Here is a 25,411-nt window from a genome sequence, read left to right as displayed (position 1 = left end):
GTGGGGATATAAAGTAGATACAACATTTAAAAGGATGCTGCGAAGGCTGTGTAATCTGTATGTGTGTTCTGTGTGTGTGCGTGCGTGTGTGAGAAAGAGGAGCTTTGCAGGTTGACTGCTGATAGGCTAACCAAGCTGTTTCCACAACAACAATCCCCCTGGCAACTCTAGCACTGTTGATGTAATCAATACTTATCAGTTTCGGACATTTGGCATCGGGGCATGGAATGAGTATGTGCAACACTGTGTGTGTATGTGTGTGTGTGTGTGTGTGTGTGTGTGTGTGTGTGTGTGTGTGGGTGTGTGTGTGTGTGTGTGTGTGTATGTACTTTTATCTTTGTAAAGACCTGCGTAAAGCATACATCTTATGGAGCAAAGACATTTTGGTCAGTCAGGGTAAGACTTGCTTCTAAGGTTAGGGTTAGGTTTAGGTTTGGGGATAGGCATTTACTTGTGATGGTTAAGATTAGGGTGAGAGGCTATAGGAAAACATTGTGCCAATCAGTGTCCTCACTAAGATAGAAGGACAAGAATGCGCAAATGTGAGGAAGTTTGTCATGACTGCATGTATGTGTGTGTATGTGTGTGTGTGTGTGTTAGGGTTAAGACAGAGAATGAGACAGCAGTGAAATGAGAGATAAAAACAGAGAATACTAGATAGAGAGAGAAAGGACAAAAAGACTGGAGATTAATTGGAGGGACAACAGCTCCTGATATGTGATGTACACAACTGTGAAGGAGAAAGATGCATCCTTGGTTTGAATCAGAGCAGACCTGCAGACCTTGGCAAAGCCTGACAGATGCAGTAAGTTACACGAGACACAACATGCTTTCAAGCAGGAATTAGCAAATTGAAACTGATACAGATCAGGGCAGCAAATAACTGAAGAGGAAATGAAGGCTTCTCCCTGTGTCAAACTGAGCAGAGAGCTTATACTGCAGTTACCAAGGGACAACCTCAGAGCTAAACTTCCTGCAATGCAGTTCTTACCTAATCTCTTATGTATTCACATTATGAAACAGATTCATCTTTCAAAAAGGATTTCAGAAAATAAAAATGCACAACGTTTGTACTTGTACAAACTTCAGCAGTCCGCCTTGACTGTGTAATGCATAGGAGGCAAATCTAATATCAGAACATAAACTAAATGAAAAATGTCATGCAAGAAAGGGTAAACTAGTATAATAACAATTAGTGCAAAATGTATTGAAAGTGGTTTAGTTATAGTTCAAATAGAACAAATATGTAATGATGATGGAATACCATCATTGTGAGGACATTTTGGCTTGTCCTCACAAATTCAAAGGGCTGTTTGAGGGTTAAGACTTGGTTTTAGGGTTAGAATTAGGTTTATGCTAGGGTTAGGGTTTTAGTTGTGATGGTTAGGGTTAGGGTAAGGGAATGCATTGAGTGTCCTCACAACCATAAGACACGTGTGTGTGTGTGTGTGGTAGACTCACCACTGAGCTGCTCCATGAAGCAAACATTCCCATGGGCATTGAAGGCCAGTGTGTCTGGTGTTATACACAGGCTGTGAAAGAGGTGGGAGGGCCTGATGCTCTGCAGGGCCACGACACACTCTGCACACACAGCCCACACCTCCTCCTCAGACAAACAGCTGTCCCGCAGAGAGAGGATGTCTGCCAGAGACACGTTCTCCTGTGGACACAAACACGGGTTTAAAAAACATTGGTTATTTGAATTTCATTATGAAGGAACAGGCCTGTTCTGCATGAGTGCTCCAGCTCAATGCTTGTCTAAGGGCAGTTGTTAATGAGGAACTCGTGTTGCTCTTTACTTATTACTGGCTTTGAACATAAGTCCGGCTTTTAGTTAAACTCAGAATCAGAGTCAGAATTAATCATGAATGACCACACAAACCAAGTTAGTGGAATTATTTTTTAACAAGGACATCGACATTGACAGGGATGACACAATGACAGTAGACAATATGTGGACAGGACAACATCAGATACAGTAACGTAATAGTGCACAGATTATAAAGTGCACGTTGATGTTATGTTTGAGGTAAAGTTAATAAACTTTAAACTTTTCCATTATTGGCTTCTATGTATTTCTACCATGAGCACCAAAATGCACCACTGACATTTTCCAAACAGTCTCTGCTATCAGCTTCATTTCAGTCTGCTAACTCATGTGGAACGGATTTATTAAAATGTAAATACAGTGAGTGCAAAACTAAAGTTTGGCATTCAGGCTCTTGGCCTCGTACTCTCTACCATGATAGGGGGGAGTCAAGTTTCACCTCAAATCTGGAGAAAGCTGTATTTACAGTTAAGAAGCTTAATAACATCACAGACCCACAGCTTAGAGGAGCCGTCCCTCTCAGATACAGAGAGAATCACTGTAAATAGTGAAGATAGTCAAAGACAAATGGCACTATTGTGTACTATGCTGAGATCCAAATCCAAAGACACCTCACATTCAAGACTTAATGCCTGGAGAGATGATCTACGAGTAGATATCACTGAAGATGAGTGGGAAAATACTTGCTTAAAAGCACAAACGCAGACTATTAACACAGCATTGAAACTTTTACAGTATAAATGGTTGTTCAGGACATATGTCACGCCTGTGAAACTTATTCAGTTTAACCCTGAGATACCTGATAATTGTCCTAAATGCAATGTTAATGTTGGCACACTGTTGCACTGTATGTGGGAATGCCCAAAATTGCAGTTGTTTTGGGAGAATACAGTTATCCTGGTCTCACGTATAGCTGCCATAGAGGTCCCTCTTGAGGCAAAGTTCTTTATATTAGCTATCTATCCTAATCCCTTTGTACCAGGCCGCAAAACAGCACCTTTGATCAACCTGTGTATGCTTGAAGCTAGGAGAGTGATTGCTTTGAGATGGAAAAGTATGGACAGTCCTACAACTGCAATGTGGCTACATGGCTTCTTGCCTTGCCTTGGAGAAATAAACATATATGGTCAGAGGTAAAAACAGTAAATTCAAGGAAATATGGGACACCTTCATGCAATTTTTGGAAAGTGACCAAGTGGAAATTAATGAGTGAAACGGAATAAAATAGCAGCACCTAATACTATTACTATGAATTGTTATAACTAATATTATTAATAAGAGAGCATTATTTTATCTAGGCTATTGATTTGATTGATTGAATTTCATTTATTTGTATTTGTATTTGTATTTACTTTAATTTATTCTTATATATTTGTATATATATTTTTTCATTATTCCATTTAAATGTATTTAATATTCACCTCCTTTTCTTTACCCTGAGTGTTAGATTGTGGGTTGGGGGTGTTCATAAACGTTTGTATGTTTATAAATGTTTGTATGTTTCATATATGCAAAAACTCAATAAATATATTGTTAAAAAAAAAAGAGAAAAGCTCGGATAAAGGTGGATAAATTCAGTAATTATAAAGCAGCAAAACAAAAAGGCTCAAGAGGTTGGACAACATGGACAAAACTTACAATCGTGGTTTAATATATTATGCTTATTTAATCATTTGTTATAGAGCAATGCATGTATATATGTCTATACTCTTGGTGCCCATTGGCTATCGTTTGATGATGAATTAAACTCTGAATGAAACAGACTTTCTGTTTCTGTTTGATGGCAGAGGTCTGGTCCAGGACTCTGTCCTCCGACTGCCATAGAAAGTCTGATTAGTTTCTTATATCACACAAGTCAAACGTTTATCCACACAAATCAAAAACAATGATTCTTGTTGTGGGTGTTTTAAGTCCATTTTGGCTTATATCTATTAAGAGCTTCCTGCACACGAATCCGAAATATTAAAAAGGAGATAGCCGATGCATTTCGGTCAGTGTGTTCTGCCACTTTTACTTTCCACACGGACCGTTTACCCGCAGGCAACCAAAGTCTACTCAAACGTGATTGACCAAACTAGAAATAGAAACCAGATTTTCCCGCCCCAAAAACGTGTTCCTCCACATATAGAATCTGTTGATAGAGATTTTGCATTTCAAAGATAAATTCAGAAACAGAAAACATTGGTGCATGTGTTTTTTGGCTAATTGGCCAAATTAAATCACAGACAATAGAAGGCAATTCATCCCATGAATGCAAAACTGCAGTGCATATGATACAGCCACACTTTTCTGGAGTCATCTAATACATGGGTGTCTAACCTTTCAGGTAATAACCAGGTTACTGACTAATAGGAGGCTGCTACTCTGCAAAACATTTTCAGCCAAATATTTGATCTACTTTAAAGCTGAGAAACTCATCTTTCCCTCCTCACTGGACCTCTTATATGTTTGCTGTATGTTTTTCTTCAGAAGAGCATCTTTGTCCTTGCAGCTGACAAAGGTAGATGATGCATTTGTCCTCAAAAGTCTGCGGAAGAAACAATCAGTCATCTACATTTCTTGAAACTGTCTCACGACTATAACTCCACATTTATCTCAGATGTAGAAAGAGACAATCGCTGTAAGATGAGTGGAGGTAAATCAAATTGTTGCTCCTCTAGGAAATAAAGAGCTATTCATCTGCTCAGATTTGGAAAATCATATCAGGAAAATTAAATCGTTAGAATAAAAGCGTGGGTGGAATAATCTAATTGCAGATTTTCTCGTGGGTCCTGCTCATATATTCACGTCCAAAAGTGCAAAGTTAACACAGAGAAACTCTCCCTCTTCAGTAGATGCAAGTGAAAACAGCCCTGCAGCATCAAACTCAGCACATTTACTATCTGCACAGTGGAGCTCAAACATCCACGTGAAGGAGCATTAGGCTGATATCTGAGAGGAGGGGGCTTTAATGAGGGCGATACCTCTGTGAAAACAAAACCTAAGCTAAATTTTTACCATGTCACAGTATCATATGTCATGTTGAACACACAGGGAGCAACATAAACCCAGCAGCAGGCCACAAGCTTCGCTCCAATGTCATCAATTGACTAAACCCAACTAGGAAAAATAAACAGACCTGCTCTTCACTTTGAGTTCTTTATTTCCTCTTTGACTTTGAGGTGTTTTCCTTGTGCGTCTCATTTTAGTGCACTTATCTTCCTGTCTTCATCTGCTGTCCCTCCTTATCTGGTCACTTGTCCCGCCCTGATTAGATCTACTTGTGTCTTGTAAGTCGATGTGTTCAAACCCCGTGTTTCTTGTTGATCATCACTAATTTGTCTTGTTAGCTTCCCAGTGACAGTTCCAGCATCTTCCTCGTGTTCATTCTCTGAGTTAGTGAGTTTGGTTTTGTGTTTTATGGATAGCTTCACTCAATTCAACAGCATTTTAAAGACTTTGTTTGAACAACCCTTGTATGCATCTGCATTTGGGTGCTCACCTGTTTTAAGTCTAACAGATCTATCTGAAACAAGTTTAAAGGGGGACTACAAAATGGTATTTACAAAAACATTTGGAATTGGTCCAGTAGATCGTCTCCATCAGCAGCAACATGGTGGCAGTGGCTCCAATGCAATCTTATGGGGCAACAGTCCACAAGATGAGACTCAGATTTCTGATTACATCTTAACAGAAGTATTTGTTGTCAACATATATGTATCTAAGGGGCACAGCGTTTTTTATTTATCTCTCTAGAGAAGTGTTATGTTGCCAGAATCTTAGCAAAGACCCAGAATAACAGTAGTAAGTACCATTAAATGACACACTCACATTTATAAACATATGGTCTCTCTGATGCTGTGGAAACTGGCTTTATTTTACATTGTCCACTGAAGAACTGATTCTTTTCATACATAAGCAGGATTAATTTGGAAACTACCCCTGAACAAAGCCCCAATTTTGACACTACAAGACTAGAATATTCTGATTTAGATTCAGTAGCGAGTTCATTTAGTGCATGAGGTACACAATATCCTGCACAGACATGCAAACACTTTCTATTGCCTTTGCATCGAGTGACTCTACATACCCACAAGAACACACCATCTGTGATCCACTATCACCAAATGGCCCCATTTATCCTGGCAGACGTAGTGAGCTCAGAGATTCCACCCGGCATCCTGCATAATGCTGTGCTCTGATTATTACAGCATCTTCTGTTCTGTTTTGCAAGTGAACACAAAAGCTGCCCTCAGCTCAGACAGACGGGTGGAAGTGGTCTTCACAAAGCAGCAACTGTCTTACGCTATATCTAGGACTTTAATTACCATGACCTTAACATGTTATTCCATGACATTACTCATACTACACCAGGGTAACTCTCAATGGAAACTTATTTTTACTCCAAAAAAGTCTTCATCTCTTTGGGCTGCATTCATCTATGTTTGCTTCATGACTTTCTTGTAGGTGCAGGATAGTTGCAGCATTTTGGGAACAAAGCACTCTGGTGTGTTCTGGTACGCTTGTGCACAATTACAGGGCAGAGAAGTGCCACTTCAAGCAGCAGCAGCAGCCCCATAAATAGACAGTTTCCCCCCGAGAACAGTGCAGGGGAAAGCTAGAAGTTTCTTTCACCCTTCTCAAGTTAAATATGTTGTCCTACATAAGTTTGCCTCTGAGCTCCGAGGTCCTGATGAGACTGGTGCTGGAGTTCTTTCTGAGTTTGTACTCTGGAACCAAGAGGAAAAGTAGAAGAGGGTGCCAGTGCTGTATGCATCAGAGTTTGACTTTAGTTCTTCACACATTCACAATGGTGACAGCGATTTGATAGTTTCTTAATTAGACACATGCTGAGCAAATGAGGTTAAATGACAGGTTAACAATTTGTCACTTCTGTCTGACAACTGTCAGACTGTTAAAACAGCAGTTTCTTAATGAAACTATTCCTCATCCTGTTCTGTCAATGAATATGACACCGAGGCAGTCTAATTAAGATAAATCAAGGGGATGTCTTCTAAAGTTACTGTCATTTCAGAACAAAATTCCCTCGTCACATCACTATCCCTGGACACCCAAGGATGTTAAACTCACATTGAGGTCTCAGATTACCTTCAGATCAACTTTGGAATATATTTTTTTATAAAACAGGGCCTGTGTAGTTTGAACCACCACTTCCATGGGCTCATTGTAAGAAGATATGAATGGGAGGGATGATTACACCAACCTGTTTCAATACATTACAACACTTTGATTAAAGACAGACTTGAAAAATTGTGAACCTCCCTCTTAAAACACTGAATGAACGATTGTATTATATGATCCACTGTTTGTGAATAAGTGATAATGCTGCTGATAATGTCGGCAATAACCCTATCAAGTATCCCGATCAAGAGGTAACTAAGTTAGGAACATTCAATTACAAAAGTTCATCATCATCATCATCATCATCAAATGTTAGAAGGTTATAGCCAGATGTGAAACGTATCTCAGTTCAGTTACTCAAATGTACTGTAACTCCATTATACTTTATATTTCCACCACTACCCCTGCATTGACACAGAAAACTACTCTTCAAATAAATGTTCTTCATAAAAAACACAATTAACTTTTAGTGGACAAACTAAACACCTTTTGAGTTTTTATGACAAATGAAGTCTACCACAGGTTCTCTGTCAAGGGTGAGGTGAAGGGTGTTCAGCTGCAACATGCAATTTCAACACTCGATACCACACAATTCTACACACTGCACCTTTAACTTGAGTTAAATATCTGAAGAGCCTACTGTTACACTGACATAGCTGCTCCGATAAAAATAAAATAGACGGTGTGAAGGAAGAGTGATAGATTCAGGTTCATTGCTATGCTGAATTTTTTATTTAACAATTTTCTATTTCAGTGTATAGGTCCAGACCTTTGATTAAGTGACAGTCTCAATGCAGGGGAGGGGCTGGTCCTGGTTCTGAAATCTTCTGCAACTGACTTTGAATCCTCAGAAGTTTGAACTTGTGGAGGTTTATATTTTTAAGGAAAATTCCTCCTCGTGTCCCAGTTTTTAAATCATCAAACCTGACATCTTGAAAGGAAATAAGAAGATTGGAGACAGTAGAGCCAAAAGCTGCTTGCTTTCATATTCTGTGTGACAGTTTTCTTCTGATGTAAACTTTACACAGGACTAACCTTATGATTAATTTACCCACTTGTCCTAAATTTGAGATCAGGGAAGCCACTATTATGATTGCTATTAAATAAATCAGGACTGCATTGACCCAGAACTTCTTCAGATGAAAAACTCACTCATTGACTCACCTCATCCTCCAGCAGCGGAGGCAGATGTTCCAGATCGTAGTATCCGTCTCTGTCTCTAGCTTTCTCCAAGTATGTGAGAGCAGCATCACTGCCCGGAGTCTCCATTGCAGCAACTTTGATTCAATCAAGTACAGAGAAGAGGATTCCGGCCCAGACAGCTCGAGGCAGATGGCATCTCTCCCGGTGCACCGAGCACAGACTGGGGAGGTCCAGCAGTCAGTCAGACGGTGGTCACTGCGGAGACAGCGGGGAGAGCGCAGCGATGCGCCGGGAGCGACCCTCTGCAGCCGGCTGAGGGAGGCAGGAGGAGGCTGTGGTGGTGGTGGTGGTGGTAGGAGTGTGAGAGGCTGTCATGACTACCACACCTCCGCAGAAGGAGGCGACTCGCTGAAGCCGATCATGAGCTGCAGTTATCGGAGAGAGGGAGAGAGAGAGTCCCGGCTGTGCCCGGTGGAGGAGTGAGAGCTGGCACAGTGTCCATGCTACAGTTGGCTGCAGCCCCACGCCTCCGCTCACACAGTCTGACTCACATTCATCACTTAGCTCTTATTATCTCCTCAGTGCTGTTATGCCATCAATATGTGCAGAGTTTAATTTCCCCGCTACACTGCACACAGCCCATCATTTACAAATTGTCTTAACCTACAATAAAGTAGGTAAATCTCAAAACGGCCAGAAGTCCTTTTCTTTGACATCTTTATTAAATATCCTTCTATAAACTGAATTTTATTTTAATGCAGTGGCGGGTCAAGGATTTTTCTGAATCTGGGGTCTTAAAGGGGCCACTGTGTACAAAGAAGGGGGCCAATTTTACAATCAAAAAACAATTAGGCCTAAAATGGTGTATTTTTATATATTTCACTAATGAAAATTTTTTCATGTTATTTACATTAAGTCTAATTTAAAGGGTCTTATTTAATGAGGTATCTTCTATCATGTTGAGTTTGTGTGAGTTAATCAAACCACTAGAGAGTGATTGTATAAGTATAACTTAATTTAAAGGCATATGGAACTTTAAAATATAAATGAAAAACATAGTCATAATACATTTTTGAGTGAATGTTAAACATCCATACACAATTCCTGATTCAGTATAAGGTGCAAGTCATTCCTTGTTAATTGTTGGCTCTACTTTGAGCAAAGCCACAAGCGTAGAAAGTAAAAACTCTTAACAAATTGCATTTGTTAGTATTGTTAGTAAGTAATACTTTATTTTAGAAACTACTGATTAAGGCTGTCAAAACAATTCCTTAGAATATACAGTATTTGAACCCCATCCCCCTCAGCTGCTGCTAACAGGTGAGCCCACAGATTCATTATAAGGCGACAAAAAGCCTCATCTTTGATCGTTACCTTGTCATCTACTGATGTACTGATGCTGTACAAATAAAGTTGTTCTTTACACTAACATAGCCATCATTTTACAGGCTAGTGTAATGCACAACTTTGTATAGCTTCAGTTATTTATCTTTAAATCTGTATTTATATTTGGCTTCAATACTCTGCCTCATTTGCTTGTGTCTTTCAATCACTTTATACTTAAAATATCTATCTGTCTGTCTGTCTATCTATCTATGCCTGGTCATTATTAACATGACGCGATATGCTGTAAACCTGAGACTGAAGTATTGGACAGCACAGCACTATTTTTAGTCTGGAGCAAAGTGGTGGACCAACGTGACATAAATCCGAAGAGCTACCCTGGTAGCACAGTTAAAATTAACTGTCTCATATAATAATATAGGTAACCATGGAGATAGCAACAATCAACCATATTACATGATCTTCATCAGTGGGTGGAGATTTCTCAGTAGTAATGTTACAGTTTCATCCATAGCACTTTCAGGACTTTTCAGGGGTTCATTCTTGACCTTTGAAAAAGTAATCCGACAAAACAATCCCAATCCAAGTCAATATCAACAGACAAGATATGAATAAATTCTATCCACTGACGGAAACTTCACAGAAAAGCTGATATTTGGACTTTGGGCAAACGACTTCACAAGTCTTGTTTACCATGCCAACAGTGTTCTTATTTGCCAGAGTGTCTTACAAAATCTACAGTCCCACTTTCAATAAACAGTGTTGACAGAAATTGTTGACAGTGTGTTCTGTGGATAACATCATTTCTCAAAAGAGATGTTGCTGCTGAAGTGTTTTAGTGTCGTATTAATGCTGTGACAACCAGCTACAAAAAGGAGCAGGGGCATGGCTACCTACCATTAGAGGTCAGTAGCAAAGAGGCTTTATTTTGTAATTTGGATAAACTGGTCCCTTAATTGTTCCCACTTGTGCTCACTCTTCTCTTACATGTACATGTTTGACACTTTAATTCATACTGATTATTTTCTTTCACTAACTGCAGCCCTCGCTTTTGACACCTTTGGCCTACATTTGAGGCAAAGTCACTTTACTTTCAACAAACCAGCTGGTCTAAAAGAGACCATAATGCTGCAGCCCACAGTGGCAGCATCATTTGACCAGAATGGTAGAAACATGAAAACTCTCCAGAGTGGTGTTCCAAATTATATGGCTTGAGGCCAGTGCTTGCTTGCAGCATAATCCTTGGTTGCAAATGTCTGTATGTATGAGCCCAAAAGTGATTTTGCATATTGATTGTATAGGTCTTGAGAAGAAAAGTCAATAAGTAACTCGAAGAAATTAAAGCTATAACAGAGCTTAGATGTGTGTGATTTCCCTGTTCTGTCTCATGACCATCTCACATGTATGCTGATGGCCCTAGAGACGTCCCGCAGTCCACAGGTTGAACACCATTCCCCTAAAAGAATGTGAACCCCTTAGCCATGCAAGCCTCCATGCTTTCATATTACAAATGCAATCACACACTTGCACACTTGTTTGAGATCAATACTATTTGTACTCGCTCTGATCCATTTCAATTGCCTACTCCATTTCAATAGCATCTTGTGATGTGTGCTAGTGATGATGGAAAGCCTGTTTGGGTGCCAGCTGAGCCTGAGGTGGCAGGGAATGAGATTGCTATTATGCCGGCGGTGCCTCATGGCTGCTGAGCAGTGATAGAGAGGCCTCGCTGGCCAGGCAGAAGGCTACCACTATTAGATTTGTTGACTGCTCATCGTCCTGGCATGTTGAGATAATGATGGGAAGTACTTTTCCCTTCAGCAGCCAGGCAATTAATGTGATCATACGAATTCTGGCATATCGCCTCAACAACTTATTACATGAGAACAAGGCGGTCTATTTGATCGTTGTTGGCATTGTACAGTAACCAACTGAGAGACACATTCAGAAGGTATTTCATCTTCAAACGGATTAGCTTCTAATGTGGAAATACTGCGCCGCTCCTCGCCGCCGGGAGCAGCTGATTCATTCACTGTGAGGCAGCACTTGGCAGGACGAGCCTGACATCGAAATCTGAAGTTATCCTGTCGAATTAAGATGCTTGCTTTGTCTATTCTTATATTTTAGGCAAAACTGTTTTTCCTCATTTATTTTCTGCTTCTTGCACAGGTTCATTTGTTAGTATAGCAAAACAATTCTCTTGCCTTTTTGGTATTTTCTGTCACAGGACACTACCTCCTATGACCTCATGGATTGAGGTTTAGCCAGAGATACAATAGACTATAACCATTTCAAAATAGTACATGTGAGACAAGACACAAAGACCCATTATTTGATTCAATATTGTGATGCACACTCAACCAGGTGATGTGTACAAACCATAACAGACAAGTACAGCTGTTTGCAGCTCAGTCATAACAGAAATGATACAAAGTCATGTAGACAGAGATATTTGATATGCTGTTGAGAGAAGTGCTGCTTTCTCTTGATAAGTAAAACACATCTAACAGACTGAATCTTTGTGTCTTGAGTTCTGTCAATGTCAGTTATTGGGGCTACTGTGGTCCGGGGAACATGCAACACTGCAAAAGTGGTCTTAAACCTCAGACCTGATCACAGGGAGTTTCTGCATAGTGAACTGTGGGACATAATGTCAAATCAATTCAATTTTCCATAGGTTGACTACAGTCCAGTACTACATCTATTGACATGTCTAACGTCCTCTTGAAGCAGACACAATGCAACATACCAGAGTGCCCCAGCAAATGGTCATAATGTTTCTGCAGAGATAAACAATGTTAAATATGATATTTCAGTGTTCCTCAAACCTTACAAATCTACAACACAATTAAAGTGGCATTGTATAAGATGTCTAAGGCTTTCTAAGTCTCTCTTTGCAAAAATCGGGATATAATCCTCATATCTAAATTATATTAACTGTGCAGTGAGCCTTAAATACAAATAGTAGTGTTTATATGTGTATATTTCAATAGAATAAGCCTTATAATTTCATAAAATCTCCACTACGGTGGGTCATAGTACCTAGGTTGTATTGGTGCATTGGCGATTTGGTGCATTACCGACACCATTCAACCAAAGAAGAAACACACCCTTTAACACAGTAGAAAAAGAAGCTGCCTGAGGAGTTTATTGTTCAAAGTTTGCAGGAAGACTGTCAATGTGCACGAAAAAATACATTTTGTGAAAGAAAATACTGTACATGTCAAATGTCTTTTTTTTTTACTTTTAGGTCTGTCCCAGTGAACACAGCTTGTGGAGGTGGAATTCCCAGCCTTTACTGAATTTTGGGATGCAAGCTGGGGATTTACTGCTGTCCACCAATATTTTGATGCAATAACTACACCAAGGTAGTCCTTTTGTTCAAATTTATGAATGAGGATGGTGAACAAGAACACCTTCTTCAACATTCAGGACACATACTGAGTAGCCACCATAAAGGAATACTGGCAGAAGAGGAGGACAGAAGCCCTCAGTCGCCTTCAAAGGAAAGATGTGGTCCCTAGGTGCGTAGAATTTTTGACACAATGGCATTTTAATTTATTTTATATTTATTTATTTAATTCTTTATATCTTATTGCCCGGCCATTGTGCGCAGTACTGCAGGTACACCACAATGGAAAATTACATCAGCGATTGTCAATGTTGTCACCATTGACAAGCAACAGACATCCCAGAACTCTGTCACATTGGAAAAGGAGGTTTTCAACAAGACTGTGGACAAGCTTACCAAAGACCTTGGTGGAGATCGGCTCAGATTCCCATGCCCAGATTGGAGCACTTTTGAGAAAGTGCTTAAGTTATGTGATAAATGGAAAAATCCAACACCCACACCCACGCGGCTACAAGGCCCTTGGAGTTCATCACAAATCAAAACACAAACATAAACACAGGAAAAGGCAAGATAAACAAGTAATTTATCATCAAAATTAAAATACTCTTCATATCAGAAGCAAAGTCCAGAGTCATGACATTCAGTTACTGTACAGTAACAAATATTCCTTCAACTTTATCACAGAATGGACATTTTGCCTGTTTAATGTGAGCAGTTTGCAGGAAAATTCTGCATACATGGAATATGTACTTGATCTCAATACATCTATATTCAGATTAAGTTCCCTTCTAGTTTATGATAGGAACAAACATTACAGTGTTCAAAACAAAAAGCTAAAGTCTGTAACAGGGGATGCAAGCATTAAAAGAAAGATGTTTCCTCATTTATTATGTATAAGAATCCAAATCTGCCTTTTCCACATGCAGATCTGTTTTCCTCACATCTTTGGTATAGTACAATCTTGCACTTTCCATAGGTCTATACATTAGTGACTAACAGTTTCTCTTTGAGGCACTGATGTTCAGAACCCTCTAGATCTTCTCTGTGTTCTCGAATATGAGCTGACACACTTTCTTGTGTTTAGGCCAGTGCTTCACCTGACATTCTCTGTAAAACACAAACGAAACAAAGAGATAAACATGATTTTACATTTTACTTAGACCTGAAGGAAAATATCAGACATTAAGAATATGATTTAAAAAAAAGATAATACGTCTGATGAGCATGGATCAGATAATGTTTTCATCAGCATTCATCAGTTATTAGCAGCATTACAGAAAAACTACTGGATGGATGATTTTATCACGAAACTTGGTGGAAAGATGTGGATGTGGATCCAGATCAGGGAGCTATTTTGTTTTTTTATTTTTTTGTAAAAAATCAGGTACATTGAGGGAACTGATATCTATGATTGTGTTCAATTTTGTGAGTCTTGATTGAATTTAAATACACTATTAGGCCTTGGCTAAGGTACATCTCCTGAGAGTTATTATAGTGTAATGTCTGATGCAAACACAAATCACCAATATAAATTAAGGGCAGTAAACCAAGCATTGTCCTCTATCAATCCTGAGACATTTTCAAACAAGATGGGACATGAAATGTTCAAGTCCTAAACCTAGGAATACCTCCACAGAAGAGTCCATCAGATTCCCAAACCAACTCAATGGACTCCTCCCAACTAAAAGGTGCAGATGTACTGTTGTGAAATCCATGTCTCAGAATAGAACCTCACTCTCTGTATCTCAGAGTGTTAGCCTCGTAAACTTATTTCAGCAGCTTGTACTGTATATATGATTCTTGGACAGTAAGTTCTCACTGTGTGTCTAACTGTTAACTCGATGGTCTGGTCCAGTGTAACTGCTGGAACCACTTTAGAACGTACCTGTTACAGTAACATTCCCCCTGACAGCAGGAGCATTTCTTCGCTGCCTCTTTCCAACAGCGTCTACACTTTGGCTTCTCAGGGAGTAAACTCTCCATTACATCCAAGTTGTATGTCTGGGCCAACCTGGATGAAAAAAAACACTATTATTACATTCCCCATGCAATATGAACTGAGTCATTTCTCTGTGATCTCAGTGGTGAGTTAGATCTTGTGTTTTCAGTATTACCTCTGTGCATGTAGTCTCGCTTGATATTTTGCTATTGCCTTCCACTTCCCCGAGTTCTCACTCACAATGTGGTTCCACATTTCTGCGATCTACACAAACAGACACCTTGACAGTAAATTAACAGGGACGCAGTTTGACATAAGGATATGTGTGTGTGTCTGAGAGTGTACCTGCTCCAAAACAAGCTCTTATTTTGGTGGGCCTGGATCTGTGACTGCAAGATGAGCCAGGAAACGCTGAAGCTCCAACAAGTTTGGCAACTGATCAACGAGCACCACTGTCAAGAAACCTCGGAGCTGTGGCAGAAGAATGATGGGCTCACAAACAATACAGCGACAAGCGCAACAATAAAAACCTCATGAGAATTATCTACTATGAGTTAAGACGACTCGTAAGAAAAAATGTGATTATAGGAGGAGGCACAGGGTCCTCTGGTTATATAAGTAATGTGACAGGAAGAGGATGAGAAACATATAATAGGAAACATCTAAGTCAAAAAAACCTTTGGGAACTGAATTTGTGAAGAGATCAGGAATGATGTTGCAGGAAACTGATCTGGCACAAACACACTTCCCCAGGTTCAGTTTACAGCTAACATCCAGGAGGAAGGAAGGAATTTCATCATTTCAGTCATACATTACCTTCAGCAGCTGATTCTTGTTGAAACTGTTGAGGTCGTATTTCCTTTGACAATCTTCCTTTAGCAGCAGATTGTGAAGGGAAATCCAGACCTGGCCGTCAAGTTATGTTATCTTTAAATGGTCGTCCACGGGAATCTTCTGCCACTTGCTGTTTATGCACTTCTCCACCTCACCTAGAGAGCCAGACAGAGGCAAAAACACTCACAATTGTAGTAGATGTAAAAACATAAATACATATTTGACATGTAAGAAGTGTGGTGTACCTTCTCTGCAATGACTCCAAGGGCAGCAGTCGATCAGCTGAACAAGTACACAAGGCAGGTTATGCCTGCATAGCATGCGATTGATAACACTGATGCTGTAAAAAAAAAAAAGAACGGATTGTTCATTATCAAGTAGCACACCAATAGATTCGTGGTAACTGATTCCTCATTTTCGTCACATTTCAAACAAATGTGCTGAATATTATTCTATATTCTCTAGTTCCAGATTCTCAGATATGAAAATATGCTTCAATTTTCATTTATGTCACTGTTTATTAAAATGCCTTAGGGTTTTAAACTGTTTGCCAAACAAAACAAAAAGTTTACAGATGTAAGCTTAGGTTTTTGAAGATTGGGACAGGCAATTTTTTACAATATATTTTTTCAATTTTAACAGTTGATGTTGGATAAATATACTGTACAATTAAAACTAGAGCCCAACAGTGCCTTTAAATGCAATCAAGCTGCACAAAATTGCACACACTCATATATATTACTCCTCTAAATATGACTTTTTTTCCTCATTAAGGAAAAGCTTTCACACTGGCCCTACTTGGTCCGATTTAAACGAATCCTGGTCCGCTTCCACGGATGGTTCGGTTCGTTTGGAGTGGTGTGAACGCCCATTCGAACTCTGGTGCGGACCAAACGAACGATTCCTGGTCCGCTTGAAAAAGGGGGTCTCGGTCCACTTGCAAGTGAATCCTGGTGCGGTTCGCTTACAGTGGGAAACACAGTTACTTCATTACTTCATTACTAGTGAGAAAAAGAAATATGTACAATACTGACTAGCTGTTAGCTAGCTAACCATAGCTAGATAAACCAAATAAAACTTGAAATTGAACAGTACATACTTAATAGGTAATTCTTTGTCACTTTAATTTAATTTGAATTTATCAATAGAAAATTGTTTTTTTTTGGGTGATGTTTTTGTGTGGAGTAAGGTCATAAGCATTACTGACCCTACGTCTTGTGTCAAGGGTTTTTAGACATTACGTAACAATATATTTTGAAATCAAATTATTCAAGGTGATAAGGAGGTAACACATTTTTTTCAATGTGCTTATTAAACACCAAAAGTGTTTTCTCATCTGTTAACAGTCATACATATGAATGCACATATGCGCACATGTCCTACATGAAATAACACATTCACAGACACTCTATCGCACAAAATAAAGAAGGAGGAATGAGACTTTTTATTGGGGTCGTGTGTGTGTATCCCAGGTCGGCTGACCGACACGGACAGTTTAGTTACAGAGCAGAACCATGACGAAGCTGGGAGCTCGAGCGTGTGCAGTTGTCGGACCTCTGGGAAATGGGGAATTTTGGTAGATATGTGCTCAAAAAAAAATCTGAATGTGTCTAAAGTTCCTCTAGGGTCAGTTTCAGTGTGACGCTTTGAAAGTGTAGCTTAGGGTGGTTTCTCAGCAGGGAAGCTGCTTTGAGAGTTTTCTGGCTTGGCAAAGCAGCAAGAAAGACTTTGGGATGTGCAGGGAGTCTACTGACGCATTGTGTTTAAATTAACAATAGGGATCAAATATAAACACATTAAGTAACATGCTATATTGACTCTCATGGCAGATGTGTGCTTTTAAAACTGAGAACAAGGTACTGAGCGTCAGTTCACTCACATTGATAATCCTCGCTTAACTCCAGTGGTCATTTTCCACTCAAAACATGTTTGGCACAGCTAAAATAGGTTTTATATATTCTAACTCCACATACGTCTCCGTCTGTCTGCATTTAGAATGCATTTCTCGCAAACTGTTCAACTCTTCTCACACTTGGAATGTGTATTGATAATGGCCCAGAGAAGGGCAGTGCCAAGTTTAATGTGATTTGGAGATGTGATATGTTCAACACATACAAATTTTGAATAAACTGGAAACCAGCACTCTGTAGCTCTGTCAGCTACTGGTTTTTGGTCATTTTGATAATTACATTTTTTATTTCACCACACCATAGCGACCCCAATGATTTAGATGAAACACATGTGTGAAAACATCACTGGGGTTATTTATATTCCATCTCTACCAATAAATCCCTTTCACCTAAATCTTACACACTGAACCTTTAACACACCTCTGAAATCTAACTTATATACAAACCAGAAATGTGAGCAGTGACTCAGTTTCATTTAAGGAAAAAAAACGTCTATTCTAAATGTATGTTAAGAACAGGCACTGCACCAGTAATATATCATTTGAGCTTTGAAAAGCAGAGGTGAAAAAGTTGGTGTATCATTTAAAACAAAATGCAACAAGGTGCAATGGAGATACACACGAATCCAATAAATCATCACATACATAGATAGATCATATAGATGGAAACATCAGATCTGTGGGGACACTGTAACCTTCCGCATAAACATGCACATGTGCAGTATGCCGAATTTCATCTGCAGGAGTATATCAAAGTATATAACTAAAATACCGGAGCATCTTATTTTATGCTTTAGTGATTAAACTGTGTGAACATTTGGAAATAGCAACATTATCAAGGCAAAAAAAACAAGCATGCAAAACAGTGTATTCCTTTGAAAGATAAAGCATAATAACAATCCATCATATGAGCGGTTAGTTGTGAACTGCTCCTCTGTTCCCACCCTGTGTATTTGTGGAACAGGCACATAACGTACATTAGTATTTAAAGCACGTTGTACATCATAGTTGTCCTGGCAGGATTTGATGTAGAGAGTAGTGTCTACAGGTTGTAGCACTCCCAAAGGTCCCACGCTCACCTTGACTCTCATCTCCTCACCTTGAACATGTGTGTTCATTGTTTAGACTTCCACTAAGAGACATGTTTCTGACAAAAGTAACAATGAAGTCTGTTTCCCAGGACCTTGTTAAAAACAAGAGAGGAGGAGAGAAAGACCTTTTTGGCTCCTTTGGGCCAGAAGGGGAACTAAGCAGATACTGTAAACAGCACAAACAAACACACAAACACTCAATTACACTCACTTGCTACAAGGCAACTCTGTTCGCCTTGTAAGTCTTCCAATTTCAATTAGCGTGACATGCTTTCTGTGGGCAGGCCTACGGTAATATCTGGAGGATTATATAATCAAACACTGGCCAAATACAGTCCATGGAATCAGTCTGGATTGCTGCAGTTACGTGAGGCTGAAATCTATTCCTGTGGACGGGACTGAGACCTGTGGAGGAGATGCCTTCTGCCTCTGTGGGCTCATTTCTGCAACGGCTGGTGGAGCTGAGGCCAGATCAATATGTTAAAGTTTAAAGTCAGATCTGCGAATCGGATCAAAGTTTATACATTTGATACATGGGTGTTTTGCTGAGCATATTGTATATACCAATGATTTTTCAGAGAGTGTTGACAGGAAAAAAAATAATTGTAATATTGTTACACTATAACTCACCTGTTTTGGGAGGTGGCTCTCTGGATGGCTTATTGCAGGTCAGTCCTGAAGAAAAACATACAAAGGTGCAGAACGTTGCCACAAGATACAAATGATCAAGGTGGTTAAACTTTAAAACATAAGTTGTTGCCCTGAAAGATGAGTAAACTGGACTTGAACTAAACATGATACTCTTATTGTTTTAATGTTACTCTGTTTTGTTTTTATTTTTATTGAGACGTTTCCTTCAACACCAAACAGTATAAACTTACACCTCATCATTCAAAAAACATTTATTTGAACAATTACCTCAACTTACAGGCTTCAATTTCTTCAAATACACTTTTGGCAAATGACTGATTAGACACAAGCCTAAAAGCAAAATGTAAAGACCAGAAAAGCACCAACACTGCATAGGTCTGAACATAGCACAGATACTTACGTTTTTCTTGTCGCCACTTTGCATCGGATATAATATATGGGTACCATGGTTACCTTTTGAGAAAGAGGCATATACTTAAAATTTCTGACTCAATGTACACATTCAATGTATTTTAAGTAATTCCACCTTTTATTTTCAATTGTTATTTTCTATCATTAATCATATTTGTATAATCTTCATCGTTGGTGCATTTCTGTTTAAAGAGCAAACTAATTAGCATATCAGCAATAATGATGATTTAATGATGCAACATGAGCAATAATGCAATAAAAGACGGATTGTTGAAATGTAGCTACAATAGGTTCCTTGCACACACATATATGTATGTAAACAGCATTGCGTGTGTGCAGATTTGTGGGTCCCTGTTTGTCTGAGGGCGAAGAAGCACTCAGACAAAGATGTCGAGGAGGAAAGAACAAAAATGCATATTCATCAGGCCTTGCAGACAAATAATGCACTGGCATACACTCTGCAACAGTCCTGAGCTAAACAGCTACGGAGAGACTTGAAACTGAGGAACAAATAGATATGAACTTGAAGTCACCAAACTGTGATGTATCACAGAGAAGTAAAGGAGTCACAGTGCATACATTTCTTGAATTTCCTCAGCTGGTTAATCTTTCAATACAAATGTATTCAGCAGCTTGTCTGAACCTTAACAGGGCGTGATTTAGATCTGGACCAGTGCCCCTGCGTTTCTCACACTTGGCCAACACAATATTTTGCACTGAGATGATCTGTAGTGCAATTTTCCTTTTGTCTGGTAATTGCAGTAGCAGTGATCATCCCCCCCCTCTGGTTTATGACTCATGTAGAAAATAAACAGGAACTCAGCTCATGCATTAACCTTCCTATTGACCTCTGTGTAAACTCACCTCTGCAGACCACTGACCGAAGAATCTGGAGATAAAGACGGCCCAGCAACATCCTCCTTATCAGTTGTAACCACTAGATGGCATTCCTGTACAGAGATCAGGGGAGCGGCAGATGCATCAAACCAGAGAAGAATCAGCTGCTTCACTGTGTTTGCATCAATGACAGTTGAAACCACCACCAGCGTCATCACATGAAACGTGAACATCAGTGTCTGTCTGTTAGCAGCTCTTCCCTTGGCTGCTCCCGACACAACATTTATTTTAGTCAGGGTCTGATTTCTGTCACATGGAGAGGAAACCCCTGAGGTGGTCTCAGAATGCAGCTCCACTTTAAAATCCTCATTTGCTCTAATCTCAATTTGTCAAATACACATTTGAAAGAAAAATGAGTGAACCCAGGATACAGTCTGAGCTCATCTGGTGAAAACAAATGAAAGTGATGAGGGATTGACTCTTTGCCGGTGCTATGATTTACCATTATTTTCATTTGACTTATTCAGTGAACTGTGGAATTTGATTTCCTAAAATGTAGAGCAAATATAGAGCCCTGACAGTTTTAATTCTGGCTAAAATACTTCAGCAACTGTTTACACTCACTGCAGCAGTGTGCAGGATGATTAATGTTCCTTGCTCAGTCTCTGTGGGTGTGAGGATACGTAGCATCACCGCTGATGTTAACCACTCACACTTGCTCTCGCCCTGCTCGTACATGGACACACTCATCTCACTATCATGCACTGTATGGATATGTGGTGGGGAATGTGGGAAATGTAGTGAGGAAAATAAAGAATTCAAAATGAAAAAAACCTTTTTGTGAGATTAAATTAATACATACAATTTAAAACTACAAAAATATATATATTTTTTTAAAATGCAAAATAAATTAAATTGTCATTATTATTTCAATTGGTTCGAGGTTAAAGAAAGAAAAGCAGTATAAAGCTCAATCTTTTTTTAAATTGCTTTTAGTTGTTTCACCAACATTATTTTTAATTTATTATCTATTTATTGATATTTTTGTACTTCTTATTCTCTTTTGAAAGTTAAGTTCCCCAAAAGCCCTCAGCACATTGGGACAAATGCAGTTCTCTGACAGAGATGCTGAAATATTTATTCATTTGTTTTTTTGTTGGTGTGTTGTCTGAACATACTAGGTTTAAAAATATAGGATTTAGTTTATAAAAAAACAAGTTTGTACAAAAGTTGAATTTTTTATATATTTCATTTCAACCAACAGAAGTTAAAAGTTAAAGTATAGGGCCTTTTTTAAGTCTTTATTATTTGTAAATACATTCATTTGTATTTTGGACCTTGATTTTGGTATTTTAGTGGGTTATATATTAAGCCATCACCACATTGTCAAAAATATAATTTTGGAATTCAAATTTAAAAATATATTGTATAAAATCTTATAAAATACCCATCATGTGTAATTTTTTTCATTCTACAAAGACATTATTACTTCAGGGGCTTTATGGCCTTGATTGCACAAATACGATTTGGTCCAGAACACACAATTGGACTTTTACTACTATTCAACATAGTAAAAAGGGAAAGGAAGTTGTTCTGTGTGTGTCATGTTTAAATCCCAGTGGCATTCCTTCCCAGACAGACTTTTTTATTATAATTAAATAACCCATCACTAAAATGATTACTGTTCCGTGTACTAACGTTGTTAAATGATTCTTCTGTTTGGATGATAAGCCTTCATTTTCTGGATGCAGAGGAGGTGGACACCGGTTACTGGCAGCTGTGAGGGATTTAACACACCCATGACAAACAGCTACAGTAGCGTAATCTCCTGGCTTCACTCCTCCCTCCTCATCCTCTCAATTCGCCTCCATGCTCCCTGGTCCTTTGCTCATCAGGCCGTCCCCAGCTGTCCTATTCTTTCTCCACCGAGAGGAGGGAGGAGGAGGAGGGAGGAGGAGGGAGGAAGTTGGCGGGCTTCAGCTCTGCCTGCCTGGCTGTCGTGTTCGAGCCTTGATGTTACAGACTGCAGCAGCAGCCTCTTAGGCCCTCATAATCCACTGGATTGTTGCATTAAAACCATCACATGATTCTTTGCTCCCTTGCAGTTGTACCGCGTTGCGTCACCATTAGAGGAAGCTATAAATAACAAAGAGGAGCTGCGGGGGAGGAAGGGGAGATACGGGGGAGGACTGTCAAACAAGGAGAATGACACAGATTGGCAGCTATCGGCTCTCTCCGAAGCTGACGCGCAGCTTTGAGTAAGAGTGCAGGAGTATTCACAGTTACCTGACTACTCTTTGGCATGCACCACAATGCTCACAAAGAACTTGATGCATAAAGAAATCCACTCACGCAGCAGGGGCCAATGGCTGTGACGAGAAAACAAGTTAAAGGGAATATTCAGATGTGTCACTCACTGGGGCGTCAAAGACTTGCTTCCAAAATGAGGAGCTACCTCGCATCACAGAGTGAAAACTCAGGTGCTGCTGTGTTGACACTCTTAAATAGCAGAATGGGGCTGAGCTTGGTAAAAAAGGCTGGGGGTTTCTGTTCATTACTTCCGTGTGCTTAGAGAGGGGACGTAAGTCTTCGGAGGTCTTCTTTGGGGAAGCGGAGAGATCGTGATTGGCTGGAAGGCAGCCTCCGCACTGGGAGACACATGCTCAGGCAAAACGCAGCTACGACTGCCAAATAAAACTGATGGAGCTGTTTTTGTTTTCCTATGTCTGCAGCCCTTGTGCACTGCATTAGCATTCATGCCTTTCCTTATGCCCGCAAGGCATATATCTACAGTGCACATCCACATGAGGAAAAGGATAATGTGGGATGACACAGCAACATACTTCATAGATGTATGTATGTCACTATCAGTTACTACGTCACTGGGGATGTAACAGAGATTCCCACTGAAAGCTGAACACTCAAATCATCAGTCACCTCTTCTTCACCTCAGACTGTTGTGTTTTAATCACTCCACGGCGTGAAGTCGTTCTATCGGCTTGGTAAAGAAGTCTGTGACGTGCACCTGGACCCAGGGTGAGTCTGGGTGAGTAACTTTGTATGACATAGTCGCTGCCTTTACCTTGTGTTGGCAAGAAATGTTGTTTCACAGCTCCAATCCGTCGTTAGCATAGTAAGTGTGCATTGGCTTGGAGGGATAACTTTTGTTTACTATATCACAAAAGCATCGCTCTCAACCTGCAGCTGAATAAAACATTGGCTTACAGTCTAAATGGAAAAAAGGAACAAATGGTCAAATATTTCTATTGAAAAGCCAAATCTGATTTGACAAACATAAATAAATTGACAAAATAATGCGCCTATTTATTTTGGTCGAGCAGGGAGGTGAGATCTGATCACTGTGGTCACTCCAGAGGCATGTGGAGGTGAATGACAATTCCAGCTGTGATGTATGTACAACTGTGCACGGGCCCTGTTCACAATGATATGATGAACAGGGCCTCAGACACTAAATCAGACACACACACACCAATGTATCACATCCATAGACATGCTTCCAAGCAACCAAGTGATGAGATCTAAGTTTTGCCCACCTATTGGTCTTCTCTTCCTCTCTGATGTCTCTATTTCACTCTAACTCTGTTCATTTCTTCCCATAAGCCACAAACTATCAACTCAACACCCCCCCCATCACCACCTCCCCATCCTCTCTGCAGCTCTGCCTCGCTGTCCTGCCCAGTATTTTGAGCATGTTATTTAAGTCAAGGGCGACATTAGCATGACGATCACAGCCTGCAATCGCAAGTCTCGTCTGCCAAGGCTGGAGCTGGAGCTGCTGCAGGAGCGGGCTTTGTTATTAGGGCCGTGAGAGAGCTGCTAAACATGAAGGGAGGGAAAAGAGAGAGAGAGAGAGAGAGAGAGAGCTGGAGGCAGAGAGACAAGATAATACGTTTTTTAAGAAATCAAAGATGATCAGTGATTATGTAAAACAAAGCATACATGAAAAGAAAAACACAGCCACGTTAACAGGCCATATGTTGCTGGGTTGGTCTACTCTATTGAAGAAAGCCTGCTCCTTCCTATGTTTACATAGACACTAATATTCAGACTATTGAGCTGATTATGGTGTTTACATAAGTTCCTCATAGAATATTCCTGTTTGCATGTTACAGAACAGAGTCTGATTGTGGCCGCATCCATACAACTATGTTTTAATTTGTAAACACCTCAACTCTGCTACAGATACGCCTGGTGTCCACACTACTAAGTGTGGAAACGCTCCTGATCCCGTTTTAGTTTGTCGTCAAGCATGTGGTCCTACAGGACGTTGGCGGTTAAGACAACATAATGCAATGATGGTCAACATGGCTGTGTCTTATTCAGAATATTGGCGTCATAATAATCTGAAATATTGGTGTCCATGTAAACATATTTAAGTAATTTAATGACATGTATATCACTATGTAGGGACCCTTAGACAAATCAGATCAGATGTGGGATCAGCAGCAGGATAAAAAATAACATACATCATATTGCCTTCTCCTGAGCACAGGCGCACACACGTCACGTCATCTTCTCACAATTCTGTTTACAAACCTATTTATTGCAACAGGAAATTAAAACACAGTTAATTGTATCATAAAAACACATCTGTCTTACTGAAACCAGATTCACTTTTAATGAAACGGACACAGTCCCGGGCCAATTTCTCCCTTCGTCAACCACCACCCAGTTTCACCTGCCAGGGTCTGCACTCCTCCAACCTCAATCTGGAAATACAAAGTTATTGGTCCAAAGCCCTTATTAAAGCCATCACAGCCTTATACTCATTATCTATATCATCACCACTGCAGCTCATCTGGCACTGCAGCACACAAAAATTATTCCGCCTCCTTTTGGAGAAAAACTGGCGTCAGACATGTGTGACTCACCTTTTTGCGGACACCCTGCAGTACTCATGTTCAGTCTGGGTCCTCACCGCACACTGAGA

General features: G+C 39.8%; 1 protein-coding gene and 1 pseudogene across 2 annotated transcripts in view; both read right to left on the bottom strand.

Moving 5' to 3' along the window:
• LOC109630372 (kinase non-catalytic C-lobe domain-containing protein 1) overlaps nt 1–8,715 on the bottom strand; it is a 41,430-nt gene extending 32,715 nt beyond the window's left edge. The window contains exons 1-2 of one of the 2 annotated variants that reach the window (XR_011246078.1): nt 8,114–8,715; nt 1,462–1,660 (exon numbers count right to left, since the gene is read on the bottom strand). Coding sequence is in view for 1 of the 2 variants with exons in the window: in XM_020088550.2 (XP_019944109.2) it covers nt 1,462–1,660; nt 8,114–8,218 (304 nt within the window). In the remaining variant the exon portion in view is untranslated. The remainder of the gene's footprint in view (nt 1–1,461; nt 1,661–8,113) is intronic. The other variant, XM_020088550.2, reaches the window with a different exon arrangement.
• A 3,885-nt stretch (nt 8,716–12,600) lies between these two features.
• LOC109630519 (zinc finger MYND domain-containing protein 10-like) lies at nt 12,601–21,210 on the bottom strand (annotated as a pseudogene).
• Between the last annotated feature and the right edge of the window lie 4,201 nt (nt 21,211–25,411).

The sequence above is a fragment of the Paralichthys olivaceus genome, chromosome 14, assembly GCF_024713975.1.
Source record: "Paralichthys olivaceus isolate ysfri-2021 chromosome 14, ASM2471397v2, whole genome shotgun sequence".
Taxonomy (NCBI): Eukaryota; Metazoa; Chordata; class Actinopteri; order Pleuronectiformes; family Paralichthyidae; genus Paralichthys; species Paralichthys olivaceus.
Note: the sequence above shows the minus strand (reverse complement) of the source record. Positions and strands in the feature narration are given on the sequence as shown.